The following is a 22,003-nucleotide window of genomic DNA, read 5'->3' on the forward strand; positions in this document are numbered from 1 at the left end:
GCGCCTGGCCAGGTGTCTCCTGCAGGGAGGGCTACAGACATAACTTGTCCAGGGTCGCTTTACTGCCGTTTGGAGGTCTTGTATTGGCCGTTATCCCCCACGACTAAGGGAGCTCAGAAATGAGACGCGCACTGCCGATTTCGTAAATTCATGCGAAGGTGACTTTTTTGTTCTGAATTTTCAGCGAACTTGAGTCATTAGAAACCTGTTAACTTGCTCAAATAGGTTTTTCACAAATGGAGCAAACAGTATAGTAATGACCATGAAGTGAAGTCCAGTACATTTCACTAGAAATATTTGGTATTTTTAAAAATGTCATCTGTGAACTTTTCCTAAACTGAAACTTAAGCCCCCTGCCCCCGATTATTTTGTTTTCACTACACGAGAAAATACGAACGTGTAAATCCTTTAAATAACCAGTTTTAAACATAGTAATATAAATTACAATTCCTGTAAGCTCTAGGATTGTATTGTTTTTAAAGAGCTTTTTAACATTGGATGTGTGTTCTTATTAGGGTTCGGGGGAAAAAAACGAAGATTCAGAGATGAATATCTCATTAAATATTGTGTGATCACAATGTTTTAATTCTAAGTTTTGAACAGCATCTGGACTGTAACTTCCTTAAATGTTTTTCCAATTAAAAATTTGTTTCTGGTGCTTAGCCCTTGGTTTCTGCAACTCATATAAATAATTGTATAAGTTATGAAACTAGTTGCATTATTGATTGTACTTGGATGTTGAAATTGTAGGGATACTTAAATAGGCCATAAAGTTGAGCAGATGAGATCCTAATTGATTGCTAATTCTCAGAACTGGACATAGGTTAGATTTTGAAAATGTATACTCTTTGAAAAATTAAGTAGACTGTGTACCTTGCTCAATGTTTTAAAAAGTAAGCACTTAAAATTTTTCAACCATACCTTATTTGGTTTAGTTGTTGGTTAACGGCTTGCAAGAGTATTTACTTTCTGAATTGGCAGGATATACTAAGACAAAGTATTAAATCTCTTAGCTGTCTGTTTACTTATGTTGTCTTGAATATTAAAAGCACTGTGGTGCAGATAGAAATCGATGTAGTCAAGTTTCACTTTACTTAAAGTCTTTATAAGTTTCAGGGAAGCCAACATTCTTAAGAGCCTTTTTTTGTTTTCGTGGAGAAGAAATGAAATTTGAAGTTTGTCAGGAGCATTTATTTTTATTTTTATTTTTATTTATTTTTGCCATAGGACATTTGCACTTGTCAGAGAGGAAAAGTGAGAAATCATCCCCAGGAGATATGCTGCAGTTTGCCCTCCTATCCTCTTGGGATTTGAGGCATGCATGGAAACATGCCCAGCATGATTTTCAAGCCACAGGATCTAGGACTCTAAACTGCAGTGGGCCATGTGGGAATCCAGTGCCTTAAACACCATATCACACACTGGACCTGACAGGAACATTTTGATGAGCACAGATTCTGGGTTCTTGGAATAACACTAACTCTCCTTTTCTGGCTCTTTCTAGAATAGGACTAGATACTTGGTATCAATCTGGGTACCTGGACTAAATGGACTTTATCAAACCACACACACATTCTTCACCAACGTGGTTTACTGAGTATGATTTACTTTTGTGACCTATTGTCACAGAAGTCCTTATCAGGGAGACACTTCTAGCTTTAGATGTTGAGTAGTCCTTGTTATTTCCTCCAAATCAATGGTTTTATGTAAGAAGAGATTATAGTAGCCACTCTTATTTCTTGTTTTGCCAGGTCACACCGTCCTTAGGGACAGGACATAGGCGAGAATGCCAGAAATATTTCAGCTGGAGTCACCAGCCTCCAACTTGGCTCTTGCAACTGCTGATACCCACCCTCTAATTCTGATGCTGCATTTAGCAAAGGTATCCCATTAGAGATTAGAACTATTTTTTTAGAGGTTTTTGCCTAAGGGCACATGTGCTTGCTGGGGAGAAAGAAAGACAAGACAGTGAGAGGGAAAGTGAGAAATCACCCCCCCAGGAGGGATGGCCTCAGTCCCTTCTCCTTCATTCTTCTCCTAGGATCTTAGACACATGTACACATGCTTATGGCATGATTTTGAAGCCTCAGGGTCCAGGGCTTGAACTGCCATCAGCCATGTGGGTGTTCAGCAATGTAGCCACTATGCCATCTGCTAGCCCGAGATTAGAATATTTTATACCATTTTCTGGTCATCCTGATCCTCTAGCACTGCTCCCTTCCATTGCTCTGTGAACTTTTCCTTTCCATAATTGTTCCCTAGGGGCTGGCCTGGGTCAGGGAGCTTTCGAGTGGCATCACCCAGTGTCATATGAAAAGCATTTCTTCCTGAATAAAGCTATTAGGTTGTTGGGAAAGTCCTGAAGTATTTTTCTGTTTCTCTGTGCAAAAATGCATAGTGACTTTCCTGACAATCCAGTAGTATTCCAAAGCTAGGCAATTGCACTGAAGGAGTTTTCTTGTCCATTCTTTATATTCTAGTGGTGCCTCTAGTACTCTAGCACCCCTATTCTTGCACTTTGATCTCCGCTCAAGTTAGGGCAGACGTTTTCTTTCCTTTTTGAAAGTCATAATCTTGGTAGCCTAACCATCAGTTACTTGCAGAGTCTCCTTTATCATTTCTCCCAAAAAATTTAGGCTTGTATAAATAAGATGTTGGTTAATCCTAATAGCCCAGAATTCTCAGAAGAATATGTAGATTAGATGCTTATCCAAACTGTCTCCATCAAAGTAAAATAAATAAAATACAGTGTCCAAGGTTAATTTTTTGTTTTATACCTAGCCTTGTGGATTTATGTATTTAAAAATGTGTGAATATTAGTTTGCATATATAACCAAATATATTGGGTCATCAGAAAAGTCATGACATGTCTTTGCATAGAAAAACATAAAAAATATGTCATGGCTTTTCTAATGACCCAATACCATGTACCTATATCTGTATTAAGTTTAAGGTTTCTTTGTATTTTCAACTTTTATCACTTGGGTTCTCAGAACTCTTTTTTTTACTTATTGGCCACATGGCCAACTGTGATCCAAGTGGCACTAGGCTCAAATTGTCTCAGGTACTGGTATTTACACCTTCACATAGTTAGAAATGGATATCTCGTCCTCATTCCTATTTTCATGCTCTTTCAGAATGGTTATTGTGTATTCCACTCTTGCCTGGGTCATAATCACTGGCTCTGGACTTTGGGTATAGTGTTCATCAAGAACTGCAGATTCATCTCTTCTTTTTTTTACTGCTCTTAAAAATACTGCCAGCTTAGGGACCAGTAAATGACGTAATTGTTTCATCGCTGGACTCCCATGTAATTGACTGTGGTTCTGGTTGCAGACCCGAGGCTTAAAACTCATGTTGGGCATGTGTGCGTGCGTGCCCAAGATCCTGAAAGGAGAATGGAGGAGAAGGGATTGCAGCTGGCCATACCCCAGGGGGTGATTTTTCACTCTCTGTCTCTCTGTATGTCTCTGTCTCTCTGGCAAGCACACACGCTCTGTAACACAAATCTCTTGGTTTTTTGTTGTTTTTTTTTTAAAATACTGCCAGCTTCCAGAGCATAGCGGTTACATCACTGAACTCCCACATGGTCAACTATGATCCAAGTCCCGGACCTAGTGGCTTAAAACTCACACTAGGCATGCGCTCTAAGGCAAAAACCCCTAAAAAAAAAAAATACTGCTAGCTTTTATTGCCCTTTGTGACAAGACCAGATAATAAGTATATAGCATCTGTTTTTTCTACTCATTCCTCATTTGACTCATCTGCAAAAGTTATAGGTGAAAGAGTTTCTGTTTAGTCACATTCCCATTTAGGCATCTTGGTCCAAAGTCAGCTTTCGGCTAAGTATTAGGCAATTTGTGTTCTTGACTTGTTTCAGTTGTTGAAGTGCTTCTGTAGACTCTGTGCTCATTTAGACTGCTTGCCTAATCCATTTGACTCTGTTTCATAATGCCACTACTAAATAGTTTATTATCTAAAATAAGTTAGTTCTAGTCACCATGAAAACTTGTTACACCAATATCTACCAGTGAGGATGAAACAATACCTATATAATTCAGGTTTCGGAGATACATAGGGAGAGAAATTGAACGTAAAACTAAAGAGCCTGGGGACCAGCAGATGGCATAATGGTTACGTCACTAGACTCCCACATAATCAGCCCTGGTTTGAGTCCCGGACCTGGCGACCTAAAACTCATATCGAGTATGTGTGTGTGCCCAAAATCCTGAGAGGAGCATGCAGGAGAAGGGATTGCAGCATGCCATTCCCTCAGGGCGTAATTTCTCGCTTTCTACCTTCATGTCTCTGCAGTGAGCGCTTGCCCCTATAGCAAAAATCTCTCTCAAAAAAAGAAAGAAAAACAAAAGAGCCTGAAGTATGTATGGGTACACGATATAGACCCTTGCTGATTCTCAGTAGTTTGACTTAGTATTTTTCTATTTTATGATAGTGCGCAAATGATACACATTCAGTATATCACTCAGGGATTTTTGATTTACAATAGTTGCAGCTTAGCAATGGGTTTACTTTTTCCCCTTTTATTAATAAGGACTCTTAACCTCTAGAGTTTAAATTCTTTATCCATTCTTTTGCTTCTCTTCTCTGCCTTTACTTAGACTTCTTGCTTTACCTGCATGATAGATTGACCAAGGGGAGGAAGAAAGATCAGAACACAGAAAAGCTAATTGACTTTTCAACAGTTATCACAGAAGATTTAGAGTGGGACAAAGGTCTTAAGTTTTCATATTCTCTACGTTTTATTATAATTGAATATTTGTTAAGTTCTCCTTACAGATGTCATGTTTTTATTAAAATATATTTTTATTTAACCAATCTTTACCCCTCCAAAATTATCTCTATGGAAGTCTAAAGGCTGTCCAATTATGAAATATGCCCTAGAGTCAGTTAATGTATAAAGAAAATATAAATAATTATAGAACTGGTTGAGAAATTACTTGGAGTAACCACAACCTGATATAGAGTAAAATAAAATTAGCTTTTGGGCTGGATCCATGATGCAGTTGTAAAGTGCAGCTTAAGAGAAGCTGGATCCCACGGGACCAACAGTTGGCATAATGGCTATGTCGCTGGACTCCCATGTAGTCGACCGCAGTTTGAGTCCCGGTCCCAGTGACTTAAACTCACACTAGGTGCATGTGCATGCCCAAGATCCCAAGAGGAGAAGGGATTGCAGAGTGACCATCCACCCTGGGGGGTGATTTCTCTCTTTCTCTCTCTGTCTTTCTGGCGAGCACATGTGCCATATAGCAAAAAGAGAGAGAGAGAGAGAGAAGCTGAATCTCAGATGGCAACCACAATTGAAATCCTTCGTCTGGTCAGCCTGAAATACATTGAGAATGTACACAAGCGTCTAGGATTTAATGGACTTAGAAGAAGGGGATCATGCCATGATTACACTCTGTGGAGGGTATTAACATCTCTGATATGAATAAAGAAAAACTTTTTTTAAAAAATTAGCTTCCTCTGACTTGCTCTACATTCAAATTTCTTCTTTAGTTAATTAGAATATGTAAACTACACAGATACTAAAATGTTTTTGTTTTAATCTTTGATCAGTGTCTTAGCTTTTAAAAATGTTTAACTTCAAAAGACCGGTAAGTGGTGTGGAGGTCCAGGCATCTGGATCCTACATGGCCAACTCTGCAGTTTCAGTCACCACGAGGCACCTTAAAAATCACACCAGGCACATGTGCATATGTACTCAAAATCCTGAGAAGAGAATGGAGGAGAAGGGACTATGGTATGTCTATACCTCGTGGGGGTTGATTTCTCACTTTCCTTCTTTTGGAGAGCCCTCCCCCCCACTATAGGGCGCATGCGCTCACCAGACAGACAGAGAGAGACATTGAGACAGAAAGCGAGAAATCACCCCCCGGGGGGATGGTCACGCCGCAATCCTTTCTCCTCCATTCTCCTCTTGGGATCTTGGGCATGCACGCACACACACCAAGTGTGAGTTTTAAGCCACCGGGTCTGGGACGCGAACCGCGGTTGACTACATGGAAGTCCAGCAACATAGCCATTACGCTAACTGCTGGTTCCCTCACTTTCCTTCTTTCTACCTCTCTATCTCCAGCAAGCACACATGCCCTATAGCAAAAACTATTTTTAAAAATGTTCAACTTTAGGGACCAGCAGTCCTGGACCCAGTGGCTTAAACTCACACCAGGCGTGTGTGTGTGTGTGTGTGTGTGTGCACAAGATCCCGAGAGGAGAATGGAGGAGAAGGGATTGCAGCATGACTATCCCCCCCGGGGGAGTGAGTTCTCGCTTTGTCTCCCAGTCTCTGTCTTTCTGGCAAGTGCATACTCCCTATAGCAAAACCTCTCCATAAAAAACAAAAAGTTCAACTTTAATCTAGTTTATGGTCCAAAATTCAGCTCCGGCAGCTCATTTGTGCTCCAGTTTGGGGAATAGTTGTGTAAAAAAAAGTCTTTAGAAAGACTATATAGCTTTGACTATCAGATAAATGCTTTTTTTTTTTTTTTTTTTTTTTTTGAGAGAGAGATTTTTGCTATCTTTAGTGCACATGTGCTCGCCAGAAAGACAGACAGAGAGACAGAAAGCGAGAAATCACCCCCCAGGGGAAGACCACACCGCAGTCCCTTCTCTTCCATTCTCCTCTTGGGATCTTGGGCATGCACACATGCACACCCAGCATGAGTTTAAGCCACCAGGTCCAGGACTCAAACTGCATTCAACTACATGGGAGTCCAGCGACATAGCCATTACGCTAACTGCTGATCCCTCTTTTTCTGGTTTTTCTTTTTGGTTTTTCTTTTTTGTTTGTTTTTTTAGGTGAATGCTCTTCCGTCCCATTTTTAATCCATTGCTTTGTAATGTTGTGACTTTGAAAAAAGCCACTTTTTAAATCTGTTTTCCATCTATGAATTTATTAATATTCTGCCTATTTTCCCTAGGTGAAACTATGAGTGTTTTTTGTAAGTCTTAAAAATTGAATATACTATGTAAAGTACTGATTCCCTTACTTATATTTAGTTTAGGATGGGCATAATGGCTTTTGTATTGATTCATGGAAGAACCAATTTCTAATTGGCCACTAGATTTATGTAATAACTTACATTTAATATTTTAGTGTGATTTTGGTAAAATTACAGAAAGTAAAACTTTATAAATAAAGACTGTAAAGATTTGCATCTTTTATATTTTCCTAGTAGTTAAAAAGATTTAAGTTAATAAGAATTTCAAAATTTTTAAGTGCCCAGTCCTATTTTAAGAAAGATATATTTAGATGTGTTACTGAACATATAAATATATTTATGATTACTCATTGCATTCAATTATCTTTTTACCATATGTTCTTATTTCTAAAATAAACTTTCTCAGAAAATAATCAAGCACTTGTTTCTTCTTAAACGAATGAGGAAAAAATACATACTGTAATTTTTCTTAATTTAAGGTAGTAAATCACAGAGGAATTTTGTAGTAAGAGATGAATGTTGGGTAGAGATATGTTGTAGGAGTTGATTTGAATTTATGATTAGTATTACTTTCCTTATATTAAATAGTCATAGTTATCAAAACTTAGTTCCTGTAAAGTAGGAACACTTACCTATGTTATAATTAAGAAGTAAAATCCTATGTTTAAAAAAACTTTCACTGAATGACATTTCTTCTTATAAGATCTAGGTAAATGAGTTAAAATTTGTTGGCATCTTAAAAAAATGAGTCAGTGTTCAGAAAATAAATATTTGGATTATTTTGTTTGGAAAAGGATTTGCTCTTAAAATGTAAAGTTAGATCATAACAAATGAAAGTGATTCTTCTGCTTAGAAGGAGTGGAATACCATCAGAGTATGGAAAAAGATAAGGTGTGCTTCGCTGAATAGTGCTCTCAGACAACTATATCAGTTCAGGTATGTTGGTATGATACTAGAGAACAGTGTTTAATGAAGTGAAAACACAGCAACACTAGTGGGCTTTGTCACTAAAGATTGAGGTGCATACTATGTCAGGGAGGGGTGGCAGTGAGAATGGTGAGGCAAACTAAATAGCTTTTGCATTAGGCAACACATTCCCTTTTCTCATTTGGCATGAACCAAAGCCCAGTTAGGGCTAAGTAATTTTCTTTCAGTTTAATTATCTGATAGATGCATGACAGTTATGATGTAGGGGAGAGGCTACACTGGACTTGGAGTTCAGAGCAAGACATTGGTTCTAGTCCCAGTTTGTCCCTAACTTTTCAGTGACTTTGGACAGGTCTGTTAATCTTTAGTGATCTTCAGTTTCTTCATTTGCAAAATGTGAATGCCATTAAACTATTCCCTATAGCTCTCATAATTGTTGAGAGAATTATATGAACTAATGTATACAAGACTTTTGTAAACTGTCTCATGCCATAAAGTGGAAGGATCCTAATCCCTTAAACCGGGCCACTTCTCCACAGTAGGTGAGAAGGGTGTAGATAAAGCTTTTGAAATATTTAACCCCATTCATGAATCTTATTTGTTGTCAGTATTACTTTAATGTGTCTTTTAAAATCATCCTTCAGTTCATTAACATGGCATTAATGGTGCACAGAGTCTATCCTCACACTCAGAACTCACTGGAGCTATGTATCAGGAATACTGACACCTGATACCTGTTTTCAAAAGTTTATGGTCTCATAAGGAAACAGAGTAGTTAATAGTGTAACTTTATAGAAGTGAGTCCAAGGTGCCATGGGAGAAGAGAGAAAGAGGAATGGAGAGGGTTCTAAATTTACAGAAAGAACACAGTGGCCTATGTACAGAAGCACTTAAAATGTAAAGGTAGAAGAAGTGATAGGCAAAACAATCTAGTGGTGAAAAACTTTAGGGATAGACTGTTGTCTTTGAATTCTGGCTCTACCACATGCATCCTATGTGACCTTGTAGACCTCTCTAAGAGGCTTTGTGTGCCTTGATTTCTTCATCATAAAAATAGAACCTGTTTCATTTTTGTGAGACTGGCATTCAATTTTTATCATTTGATTTTTAAAATCCTTCATTGTAGAATCTAAACTTTAGTTTAAATTTCTTGTATTTCTAGAGATTGACTCTTTTTCTAAAAAATTATTTTATTTAACTTTATTATTTATTCATTTGTTTATTTAAATTTGACCAGAGAGGGACAGAGTGAGAGAGAGGGAGAGAGAGAGAGAAAGTGAGAAAGCAAGCCACCAGGTCCAGGACTCTAACCATGGTCAGTCATGTGGGAATCCAACACCTTTAACCATCATGCCACCTGCCGGCCCTGAGATTGACTCTTGAAAAAACATTATTTTGTATTTATAATATATTGGGTCATTGGAAAAGTCATGACACATTTTTGCATAGAAAAACATTTAAAAAATACTGTTAGATTTGATTTGGGAACTGCGGCAGAGTCAGAGGCAACAAGGATGAAAAGAGTCAGGCCTTAGGGTTTAATAAAACCAACATAATTTATTCTGGAAAAGCTCTTGGGTGAGGTCCCTCGGCCTGGTCAGAGGCCGAGAGAGTTACGCTCAGGGTGGGTGCTGTACGTTCCTAAAGGGCTGTTGTCCAATAGGTGGTCACCATGAGTCCTTGCCTGGCCAATGAAGTTCACTGTTTCTGTTCAACTTTGGCCAGCGCACCAAATGCTGAAGGGTGGGAAAGTCCATTGGTGGTGGCGGCCAGATGCTGAAAACAAGAAAGTTCCTGCCGGTGGGGATGTTTCTGCCACATTTCTTTTCCCTTCCCCCTGACCTTACAAATACATCATGACTTTTCTGAAGACCCAGTAGTTAAAGTTCTTTCTTATGTTTATATTGTGTGATAACCTGTTTACAGACTATTACTTAGATTATAATAGTTTGTTAAATTTATTTATTTGCCATATTACCTTTTAACCATAGAACCAGGATTGCAGAAATAAAAATCAAACGAACATTAGGTAACCACCAAGCCAAAACTGGTTAATATCTACAAAATTCATGAAATTAACAGTAAGTAGTTCAGGACATTGTGTCATGCTTGTGGTTTTCATATATTTTCATACAGATGCTCTCTTAGACTGTCAATGGTCATACATGGAAGGAAAGCAGGTACAGGTGTTATAAACTACTCTAAGCTTCAGTTTTTTTCTTCTGTGAAATTGAGCTTTCTGGTTGAAATTGAGCTCTTCAACCAGGGCCATAGATTTTACATGTGAGAGACTAGTGTTAGTACCCCCTTCTTCTGACTGCTGACCCCATGATATTCCTCTGGATCATAACAAAACTCATGGTTTTAATGAAAGCTTTAATCCTTAGGGAATACAGATAGAAGATAATTTTTTAAATAGACAAAGATATAGCTATTTAAACATTATTATTTATATGAAGTTTGTTTTTTTTTAAGATTAAAATTGTGCAACCTGTTTCTATATCTCATTAACTAAGAATACATACTCCTGGGATTCCCACGTTCTCTTCTTGAGTTTACTGTGGATGAGAATCTCTCCATCCCCAAACCTAGGGCACTCACTGGTTGTGACTGCATCATGTCACCCTGTTCTTTCAGGGGGTTTGAAGTTTAGGTACTGTTGGGTTACCCTTTATAATCACTTACGTAACTTGTGGAGTAGTCTTGTATTTTGAACAGCTGCTGTATGTTAGCTCTTTCCCCCCTAACTCCTCAGAACAGTTCTTTCTCAATCACGTGTTCTCATCCTGTCTTGTCTGCTGTCTTCTCTTTTCTCTTCTCAAGAATCTGATACTTTCTTTTGCCACTTCAGTTTTCTTATTCTGGGCTTGTTTTTGGTATTTATACATTGTTATTTATTAAGCAATTACATGGATGTTAAACGTTGTGATTTTATTTTTTATATTCATATAGATCATCTTTATATTGGGAAGATCAGAGTTAAAGGAAAATGGAGAAATGTCAGGAATTGTAATATCAAAAGGAGCAAATCACCCTCCTGAAAGTTTAACCCACTTTGCCTTTTTTTAAAAAAATTATTTATTTTTATTATCATCATAATCTTCTTTATATTACATTGGTTACATATAACTTTACAGTGTACTACATTGCTTTTCCAGAAGGGAATGCCATGCATGTCAATCAATACAGAGACATTAATCTCCCCACTTCATCATTCAATATTTTTTCGATGTTTTTCCCAATCATTATTATTATTATTCTAATTATTATTTTTTAAACAGTCAATCACTATTTCTCATTTTGCTTATAAAAAGACTTTATCTATCATGAAATACTTCTCAGACCAATCCAGTTGAGAACACTATACATGTCATCATCAACAGGTAATAAGCCATATCTGTTTCCCACTGATGTCCTGCCCCTCTATTTGCTCTCTTGCTGTCTTTCTCTATCCTCTTCTCTTCACCCCTGCCCATTCCACACTGCCTTATTCTCATTAAGTACTTTCACTGCTTTTATGTCCTCCAATATTTCGCTCTACCACAGAGTGTGGATAGTCGGTATATATTAAGTAGATACATACAATATCTTTCTTTCATAGCCTGGCTTACTTCACTCAGCAATAGATCTTCCATATCTGACCACTTTCTATCAAATACCAGGGTCTTGTTATTTTTATGGCTGAGTAGTATTCCATAGAGTATATATACCACGCTTTTCCAATCCATTCATCAGTTTCTGGTCATTTAGGTTGGTTCCATGTCTTAGCAATTGTGAATAATGTTGCAATAAACATTGATGTGCAAGCACTTTTCCGACTGAGCGTTTTCCTGTCCTTTGGGTAGATACCCAGAAGTGGGATTACTGGATCAAATAAATGGTAGATCTATTTGTAGATCTTTGAGGAACCTCCATATTGTTCTCTACAGTGGTTGAACCAGTTTACATTCCCACCAACAGTGTAAGAGGGTTCCCTTTTCACCACATCCCCCCAACACTTATCACTTTTTATATTCTTAATCTTTGCCATTCTGACAGGGGTTAGGTGGTATCTCATTGTGATCTTTTTCTGCATCTCCCTTATGATGAGGGATGTTGAGCATTTCCTCATATGCTTTTTGGCTGTTCGTATGTCTTCCTTAGAGAGATTTTTGTTCAGCTCATTTTTCCATCTTTTAATTGGGTTAATCATTTTTTTTTTCGCATAAGGCACTTGAGTTCCCTGTGTATTCTGGTTACCAGTCCTTTGTCTGAGGCATATTTAACAAAAATATTTTCCCATTCTGAGGGTTGTTGGTTCACATTTGTTACTGTGTCCTTTGCTGTGCAGAAACTTCTTAGTCTGATATATTTCCACTTGTCTATTTTAGGGATTATTGCCTGTGCTTTGGGAGTCTTATTTAAGAAGTCTTTGCCTACTCCAATATCTCCCAGAGTTTCCCCAGCATTTGCCACTAGTAGTTTTATTGTTTGTAACCCAGTTTGCCATTTACATCACTTCTTTGATTCTCATAAGTGCCATTTCTTCTCTTTGCTACCTGTCTTTAAAGGAGAATGTGATTTGACTATTTTATGTCTTTAGAGTCCTTTCTTATCTCATTCATCTTTCTATCCATTTAATCTTTAGCTTTTTACTTCCCGATTGTTTTTCTTTTACCATGCTCTTCTCTTTTTCTTTCTCTCTGATTTATGTATTCTTTTAACAATATGTACTAGGCTCCAAGGATGTAAAAGTGACTGAGAAACCAGACAATAAAATAAATGTAATATATTCAGAGAAACATAGGCAAGTGCAAATGTTATGGAAACCAAGTAGGGGAAACAGAAGTTTAGGGAAGTCTTCACAGAGAAGGTAACGCCAAGCATGTTGTTTATTCAGGGACAACAGGACTAGAGTGTTCAATCCAAAGAATAGTGCAAATCAATGAATATTTTTAGAAGAAATGGGAAGTAGTGTAGCCAGAGAATTGTAACCGATAGATTTAGGAGAGGCATGTATGTGGTGCAACTGAAAAGATAGCTGTAGGCCAAGTCATAGATGATCTGGTATTGCCAGCACTGAGGATCTCAGGGTCTCAGCAGAACCGTGTCTGAGCTGTGCAAGTGTGCTGAGTGACTACCAGGTCTAGTTAGCCTTGAAGAAAGGAAAGATTGGGAGAAGGGTACTCACTGTTTTGTTTTTTTTTAAGAATTATTTTATTGAACTTTATTTATTTACTTACTAGTTTTTTAATTTGACCAGAGAGGGGGAGAGAGAGAGAGAGAAAGCCGCCAGGTTTGGGGCTCGAACTGTAGTCATCCATGTGGGAGTCCAGTGCCCCTAGCCACCACGCCAACTGCCAACCCCTAAGGTTGCTCACTTTTGCAGTAACCTGGGTAGAGAAGATAAGAAGCAAACTAGGGTGGAATGTAGAAAGAAGTTGAACTTTTCAAAGATGGAATCCATAGAGCTTGAAAGGGGAGAGAGATTATCAAAATTGGCCCAGGGCTTCTAGCAGCAACTGTGTCACTGGTGATGCTGTGAACTGAAATCAGGGCTTCAAGATAGGGACAACATAAGTGGGAAAGATACTGGACTCAGTTTTGCAGATGATAAAGTGTCTAGGAGACAGCCAGGTGGAGTTCCCCAGGAGGCCATTGGAAATGGAGTGGTTTAGGAGTCGAATATTGGGATTTAGATAATGGTTTTAACCTTAGATTGCCACAAGTATGTATAAGAAACAAGGGAAAAGAAATGGTAGCCAAGGATACCTCAGAGAGCATCAGCGTTAAAAGATGCCTAATGTGTTTATTAGAATGTAGTGAATAGAGCACCAAACATAGCAAACACTTAATGGTTAGGTAGAGGGGGAAGAGTCATCAGAGAGTGCCATTGGCAGGAAGCAGAATTTGACATGGTAGAAAGGGATGGGGAAGCCTCAGGATCAGATAGTGCTCTTAAATTATGATGAAATGACTTTTGGGGTTCAAGATTCAAAGTTGGGCCACACCTATAGTGCAGTGGTTAAGTACTGCACAGAGAAAGCCCAATCCCATGGCCAAAGAAGGTCAAGGTCCTACCCAGCCACTTGAAAAATATTCTAGGCACATGTGTGCTCAGAATCCTGACCGGGTGGAAAATTGAAGGTATGCAGCATACCAAGGCCCTGTTGGGTAGGGCTTCCTTCCTACCTCACCCCCCCACCCCGTTTCTCTTCTCTCTCATGTGCACATATACCCTCTGGCATAAAAAATAAATTAAAAATTTTAATTCAGAGTTCTCTAGGGAAGTGAAAAATTGTGATGTGGAAACTTTTCTACTTTCTGAATATTCTGTTGCTTTCTAGTTTTTACATGAAGCATTTGATATTTATAGATACAGCTAAGCAACATACTCATTTTTTTTCTAGTGGGAAAATTGAACTAAGAATGAATATAATTTCAGTTTTTCATTAATCTTGGCTGGTCTTGTTACAGCTGAAAAGGCTTTTTTTTTCCCCCCCTGCCTTCAAAGAGCAGATCTTGTTATGGTTCTAGACAGCCTAAATCATACTAGAAAATCTCTAGGCAGACGTTTCACTCTACTTGAGCTTTCTGAACATCTGTTAATATATTCAATAGTGTTCATATCTTGTATCATTTAATTCACATGATTTCAAGTGTAAATGTACATAGCCAACCACAGTTTGACTCCTGGCTCCAGCAGGTTGCAAAAACACTGAGTACAGGCATGCTCAAATTCTGACAGAGTGGAGTAATAGAAGAGAGGGGATTATAACATGACTACTCCCATTAGGAGGTTCTCTCTTTTTGATGAGCACTCATACTCTGACAGTTAACAAAAAATTTTAGGAGCCAGAAGGTAGCATAGTGAGTGGTTAAGGTGCTGGACTCCCACATGTTCAACTGTGGTTTAAGTCTCAGGTGTGATGGCTTGAAACTCATACTGGGCATATGTGCGTGCATGCCCAAAATCCTGAGAGAAGAATGGAGAAAGGGGATGGCAATGTGGTCATACCCCCTGGGGTGGTGATTTCTAGCTTTCTGTCCCTCTGTCTCTGTGTCTTCAGTGAGTGCACACATCCTATAGCAAAAAAATCTTTCTTAAAAAATAAACAATTTTTTAAAAGAGTGTGTGTTGCAGGGAGCAGCAGGTGGAATGGTGGCTAAGGTGCTGGATTCCCCCATGGCTGACGATGGTTCAAGACCCAGACCCAGCAGCTTAGTAATCACACAGGGCATGTATGCATGCATGTCCAAAATCCTGAGAGGAGAATGGAGGAGAAGGGATTGTGGCATGACCATTCTCCTGGGGAATATAATTTCTCACTTTCTCTCTGTCTCTCTCCAGCAAGCACATGTGTTCTATAGCAAAAACCTAAAAAAAAAAATAAATAAAGTTTGTATCCATTTATTTAACAAACTATCAGTATAAGCAAACTGCTTTACATGATTCTTAAAGAAGTAGCGATCTGTTCATTGTTGTAGAAAGTAGGCTGTTCAGACCCAGCTAAGTCTGCTTTTAAGTCTTCCTGAAGGTTTTTCAAGGGTATTTTTTACCAAAAACTCTTTCTCCCCTACATGTAGAATTCAATCATAGCACTTAGAAAAGATGCAACTCCTTCAGTACATACACTTAAATGAAGTTAATCTCCTTGTTATTTTTTGGAGGGAACATTAATACTATATTTGGTTAAAAGATCACAAGGCCAGCTCAGTGAAAGGTAACCATTTGATATCTTGAGTTCTGGAAGAGTCAGGACTCCTAAAGAGTGAGAGTAGATAAATATCTGTGAAGTAAGGGGTACTGAGAGGTTGTTGAAGGGCTGGGCTATCAGCTAAGTGAAAAACACTGGAGAGAGTTGGGATCAAGCAGCCACAGCTGTTCACCTCAGGCCTCCAATTGTAGCCAAGTGGAAAGTATTTAACCTCCTTTGGCCTTCCATATTTAAGGTGAGATGACTGCGGATGAATTAGCTTTGGAGGAACACAGGGAAAGATCCAAGGACTTAGGGAAGTTTTCAGATCTGGGTTTAGGTTCCACTTGGTAGAACGAGTGGGTTTTTCATCCCATGGGTAAGACACTTTTATAAGATCTCTGAGGCTGAACTAAGTAGTTCACCCAGTATAGCTATTAGCAGAAAATAATGCATGTTAGGTGACCTGGCTCCCCTTTTTTTTTTTGTTTAAAGAATTATTTGAATTATTTTAACTTTATGTATTATTATTCTTTTCCAATTTGGCCAGACAGAGAGAGAGGGAAATTGAGAAAGGAGTCAGGTCTGAGACTTGAACTGTGGTTGACCATGTGGGAGTCCAGCGCCTTTAGCCACCACGGCGTCTGCCAGGCTCCCTTTTTATCATGTATGTATGTATCTATTTGATATGGTCTCAATAGCTAACCTTCCCCCACCTCCCTTTATCTCTTCATTAATCCAGATCCTGTGTCAAGTGTAAGACCTGGATGGGGCTTTTGAAAAATATTTTTCTGAATATTCTGGCTCTTAATAATTATTTCTTTCTATATTGTGGCATTTTTAATTTATACCACACAGAACAGGAATTTTCTTAATAAAATTTGCTGATCATTTATGTGTAATTCTACAGTTTTAGGCATGGGATTGTTAATTATGTTTTATTCTCTATTTTGTTTTATACGTATGTTATCTATAACCTCAGCATGTAAGATCCTTGATAAATGTGGTTCTTTTTGTTTTGTGTCATTGTCTTTTTCTGTAGAACTTTCGTTATTGAGGTTTCTCAGTGCTGAGCTAACAAGAGGGTACTTCCTTGAACATAACGAGGCCAAGTATACAGAAAGAAGAGAAAGAGTATACACTTGTATGCGAATACCAAGAGAACTGGAAAAGGTACTGTTTTGGTGGTTTTTTTTTTTTTTTTTCATTACCAGAAAGCTTTCATTCTGAAAGCTAAGTCAGAATGTTAATTATCTGAAAAAATAATTGTGAACTGCTTGAGTTGAGTCTTTAAAATGTTGGAAATAATGTGACAAATATATTTGGGGAGTAAGAATTACCTTTTAGGAAAAGGCTTTAAAAGGTTACTTTTTAGAGGCCTGGAGGTTGTTTAGTGGTTAAGGTGCTAGACTCCCACATGGCCAACCACAGTTCAAGTCCTGGACCTGGAGCCAATGATAGTATATAAATAGATGTTTTTGTTTTTGCCATAGGATACATGTGCTTGTGAGGGAGACAGAGGGAAAGTGAGAAATCACCCCCTACTCCAGGGCAGGTGATCATGCCGCAGTCCCTTCCCCTGGATTTGGGGCATACGCACATGCATCTGGGTGATTTCCAGGCCACCAGTTCTGGGACTTGAGCTGTGGACAGCTATATGGGAGTTCAGTACCTTAACCACCATGCCACCTGCTGATCCCAACTTTGCTGTTATTAAACTTAACCATATTTCCCTGTGTGATATATTCAGATAACTTTTTCTGAGGAATTATCTCCACTTTACTTGGTTTTGTTCATTTCCATTTTGCTTTACTTAAAGCTTTTTTTTTTTTTTTTTTTTTTTTTTTTTGGGGGGGTTTTTTTTTTTGGGGGTCGGGCGCCCTCGGTTTTTGCTATGGGGTACGTGCGCTCGCCAGAAAGACAAGAGACAGACAGAGAGACAGAAGCGAGAAATCACCCCCCAGGGGGGATGGCCACGCCACAATCTCTTCTCCTCCTTTCTCCTCTTGGGATCTTGGGCACGCACGCACACGCGCCCAGCGTGAGTTTAAGCCACCGGGTCCGGGACTCGAACTGCAGTCGACTGCATGGGAGTCCAGTGACATAGCCATTATGCTAACTGCTGGTCTCTTAAAGCAGTTTTTTATTCCCACTCATGATCAATTATTTAATTTCAGCCTCTTTTAAGATTTTAGTTTCTTAGAAAATCCACATATGTAAAAACATAAATGATGGTGTTTTCAAAGAAAAAGAAGCTTTTTGTCCACGTTATAAGGTAAATATAATGACAGTGGCACAGAATCTTTACCTCTCTTATTCCCTTTACTGTCTCAGCCTTGTCAAGATCAATCAGACGTGACAGGGAAGCTGATTTCTTTTCTCTAGATGCTGCTAGAGTTGATGAGTCTGAGCAATTCCAAAATTACATGCTAGAAGAAAATAATTGAATAATTGAGCTTTAGTTAAACTGAAGCATGTTTTCTTTCATAGAAATATAAATCATAATGATGATTTCTTTAGTATCACACTTCCAGTAAATTGGATATTCAAAAGTTTTGTTGGTTTATCAGTGCACTGAAGTTACAAGAGTTGTGGTAGGCACTTAGAAGTTAGGACCCAGCTGATTTAGCTGATGGTCTTCTATTTCTGACCATCCGTTCATGTTTGGTAAAAGGAAGAGAGGCAAACATAAGAGTGACAGTTTTAGAAACTGTTTTATGTAGATTCTTGATGGAGTGTCACTTGCCGGAGTTTTAAAGTTCTGTTGTATTAGAGTCAGAGTTAGAGCTGGTGAACAAACACAAGATTGGAGAGCAAACAAATGTGACAATCGTGCGATTGCCTTTAATGAGGATCATTAAGTATGCTTAGTTATGGCCATATTGCTGCTTTCCCAAGAATCACTAGAGTTCCATGGAGAAGCCCTGGGGACTGGGAGATAGGGAGGAGGTGGAGGAGTGTGTGGGCTCTTTGCAGCATTTCTCCCCTGATGCTATGGTAGCTCTATTTTATCAATTGGAGTTTATCTAAAAATTTGTCTGAGGTGGGAGGAGAGGGATATTTCTTTGACTTGCAAAAAGATAAAAAATTAAACCAATTCTTGTATCTTAAAATATTTTCAGTTTGTGGGACCAACAGTAAGGGTAATGGCTATGTTGCTGAACTCCCATGTAACCGACTGTGGTTCGAGTCCTGGACACGGTGGCTTAAACTCACTCCGGGCGCATGTGCGTGCATGCCCAAGATCCCCAGAGGAGAATGGAGAAGGGATTGTGGCGTGGCCATCACCCCGGGGGGTGATTTCTTACTTTCTGTCTCTCTCTCTCTTTCTGGTGAGCTCACGTGCCCTATAGCAAAAACCTCAAAGCATTTTCTTTTTTTTTTTTTTTTTTTTTTTTTTCCCCCCAAGGTTTATGTTTTCTTCTATTGCTCTAAGCCCCAAGGTGGAAGCGTGAGGACACAGTACAGAGCATTGGAAGGGACTGTCTGTTGGGGTCTGTACTTACAGGACGACCTGGCCACATTTAACTTTTACTCAGTTGGCCTAACCCCTCTTCAGGGAGTTTTGTTTTGTTTTTTCTTTTTTTTCTCCTCCTGTCTAAGCAGTTATGGACTCTCATTTTTCTCTGTGGAGGAAACAGAGGGGTTTGCCTCCAACCCCCGGCCGAACTTTATAAATACAACCAGGAAACTTTATCTAAGTGGGGTAATCAGGCCTATTTTATTATCCTCCCTGTAGCAAAACTAACAAGCAATGGGGCAATCCACTGTTACCTCATCAGAGCCAGGCTCATTACACACATCCTGCTTTCTTTAATAGTAATGTGAAAATAAAAAGCAAGGTTTCTGGTTAAGTTATTAATAGAAACTTGTAAGCATTTCATGTTTGTTACCATGAGCCTAAATTGTCTTATGGGGAAAATGCCCACAAATCTTGATGACACTTATCAATAAGTTTAAGCTAAGTTTTTAAACTACATCTTATTATAAGACCACTGATGTGTAAAGGAATTTGTATGCTGTCAGGATTTATATAAGTATATATACGCACACACACACACACACACATATATATATATATACACACACACACACACACACACACACACAAGTAGAAAAGAATAGAATACGTATCAGAGCCTGAAGTAAAGGTTAAGTATTACTTTATGAATTGGTTCCATTTTTATGAATATGAAGTGTGTAACATCAGAAAAGCTGATTAGCACTGCTTAGTGTGTTTTTTTGTTTGTTTGTTTGTTTTTTGGAGAAGTTTTTTTTTTTTTTGCTAGAGGGCACGTGCGCTCGCCAGACAGAGAGAGACAGAGAGATAGAAAGTGAGAAATCACCCCCCCAGGGGGGATGGCCACACCGCAGTCCCTTCTCCTCCATTCTCTTCTCGGGATCTTGGGCACACACACACATGCGCCCAGCATGAGTTTAAGCCACTGGGTTCGGGACTCGAACTGTGGTCGACTACGTGGGCGTCCAGCAACATAGCCATTACGCTAACTGCTGGCCCCCACTGCTTGGTTTTTTAATCAGTTTTGTTTCTCATGAAAGGCAGTGACTTTAGGCCTATTTAGAAAAATGTGATTTAGTCTTTTAGAATAACTCTTCAGAAACTTTATAACTTAAGTGTATAAAAATATGTCATATTTTTCAGTTTACAGCAATTTTTTAACTTCTAAGATCAAGTGAAATATAGAGGAAAGTAAAGCTAGGTTTCATCTAATTTCAGGCTTAAATATCTCTCATAACTGAATTTGATATGTTTAAAGGTATTTATTTATTGGATAGTTGGAAAAATCATGACGTTTTTGCATAGAAAAACAGAAAAATAAATACATCATGACTTTTCCAACAACCAGTATTTCTTTACAATTAGAGTACATGCACTCACCAGAGAGAGAGAGAGAGAGACACTGAAAGGGAAAGTAAGAAATCATCCTCTGGTGGAGATGGCCACATCACAATCCCTTCTCCTCCATTCTCCTCTCAGAATTTAGGACATGTATGCACATGTGCCAGGTGTGATTTTCTAGTCGCTAAGTCCAGCACTCATTTCACGGTTGGCCATGTGGGAGTCCAATACCTTAATCACGATGCCACCTGCTGGTCCCAAGGTCTTAATTCTATGTAAGTAGTATTTCACTTAAAACTTTCATGCTATGAGTTAAGAGCCTGCATAGACAGACAAGTCAATCTAAATTTTTTTTTTATTGATTTCCTTTTTATTTACATTTTTTACATTATATAATATATTCTAACATAATAATACCTTAGTCATTTTTTTTCTTGTTTTTCAGTTAAGTGCTATGATATTTCACCAAAGTTTATCTGGAAGAGAAACTTGAATTTTAAGAGCACTTTTGCCTCTGGACCAGCAGGTGGCATAATAGCTAAAGAGCTGGATTCCCACATGGCTGATTGCAGTTTGAGCTCCAGACTTGGCCCCTTGAAAATTATGCTGGATGTATGTGCATGTGTGCCCAAAATCCCAAGAAGAAAATGGAAGAGAAGGGATTGCAGCAAGGCCATTCCTCTTGGGGAGTGATTTCTCACTTTCCCTCTCTCTGTCTCTTTCTGGCAGGTGCATGTACCCTCTGGCAGAAACCTAAAAAACAAAGTTTGGAGATAAGATAAAACATATATTTACTGTTTATACTTTAAGGCTAAAGGAAAGTCAACTCAATATCACTTACTGAATCTTTTTACTAATGTTAAAAAGAAAAATTTCAGAATTTTCTAATGTTATCAGTAATAATCACCTTATATTTGACATTTGATAAAGGTGAATTGCTATATGTTTAAAATAGTATTCTGGGGCCAGCCAGTTGTGTGGTGGTTAAGGCAACTGGATCCCACATGTCTTTTGAGCCCTAGACCTGCTTGCTTGAAAATCATGCTAGGCACATATATTTGTGTCCAAAATCCTGAGAGGAAAATGGATGAGAAGAGATTTCACTGAAGCTATGCCCTGAAGGGTGATTTCTCCCCTCATTCCCACCCCTTTCCCCAGCTATGTTTCTCTAGTGAGCACACACCCTTCCACAAACACAGCATTTTCAATTATGAATACTTCTTGTGCTTAAGCTTATTCTAATATCAGGTTATAAAAGTGTGTTTTATTGAAGTGCGTTTTTTGGGACATTTTGTTTTCTTCACCACAAATCCCTTTTTCCCCTGCCTCTACACACCACTTAGGTTCTTCTCCCAGTTCTGCCCCTAATACTTATGTAATCCACTTTGGAGCTGTAATTTTCTTTTCTATGCAGCCAAGGAGACTGAACTACACTTTTCTGCCTTATAAATTTAGAGACAAGGCAGTAAAGTTTTATTTTGTTTTGTTTTTTAAAAATTATTTAATTTTATTCATTGTAATTACTTTGTGCTTTGGAAATTGACCAGAGGGAGACAGAGAGGAGTAAAGTGAGA

The 22,003-nt window shown here is 38.5% G+C and overlaps 1 protein-coding gene across 1 annotated transcript in view; it reads left to right on the plus strand.

Annotated features, from left to right (window-relative positions):
• Positions 1–22,003, plus strand: part of TAPT1 (transmembrane anterior posterior transformation 1) — a 92,574-nt gene that overhangs the window by 4,558 nt on the left and 66,013 nt on the right. The window contains exons 3-4 of the mRNA XM_027770446.1: positions 15,825–15,908; positions 16,611–16,741. Of these exons, the coding sequence (XP_027626247.1) occupies positions 15,825–15,908; positions 16,611–16,741 (215 nt within the window). The remainder of the gene's footprint in view (positions 1–15,824; positions 15,909–16,610; positions 16,742–22,003) is intronic.

This window comes from Tupaia chinensis, unplaced genomic scaffold (genome assembly GCF_000334495.1).
Source record: "Tupaia chinensis unplaced genomic scaffold, TupChi_1.0 Scaffold000138_1, whole genome shotgun sequence".
Classification (NCBI taxonomy): domain Eukaryota; kingdom Metazoa; phylum Chordata; class Mammalia; order Scandentia; family Tupaiidae; genus Tupaia; species Tupaia belangeri.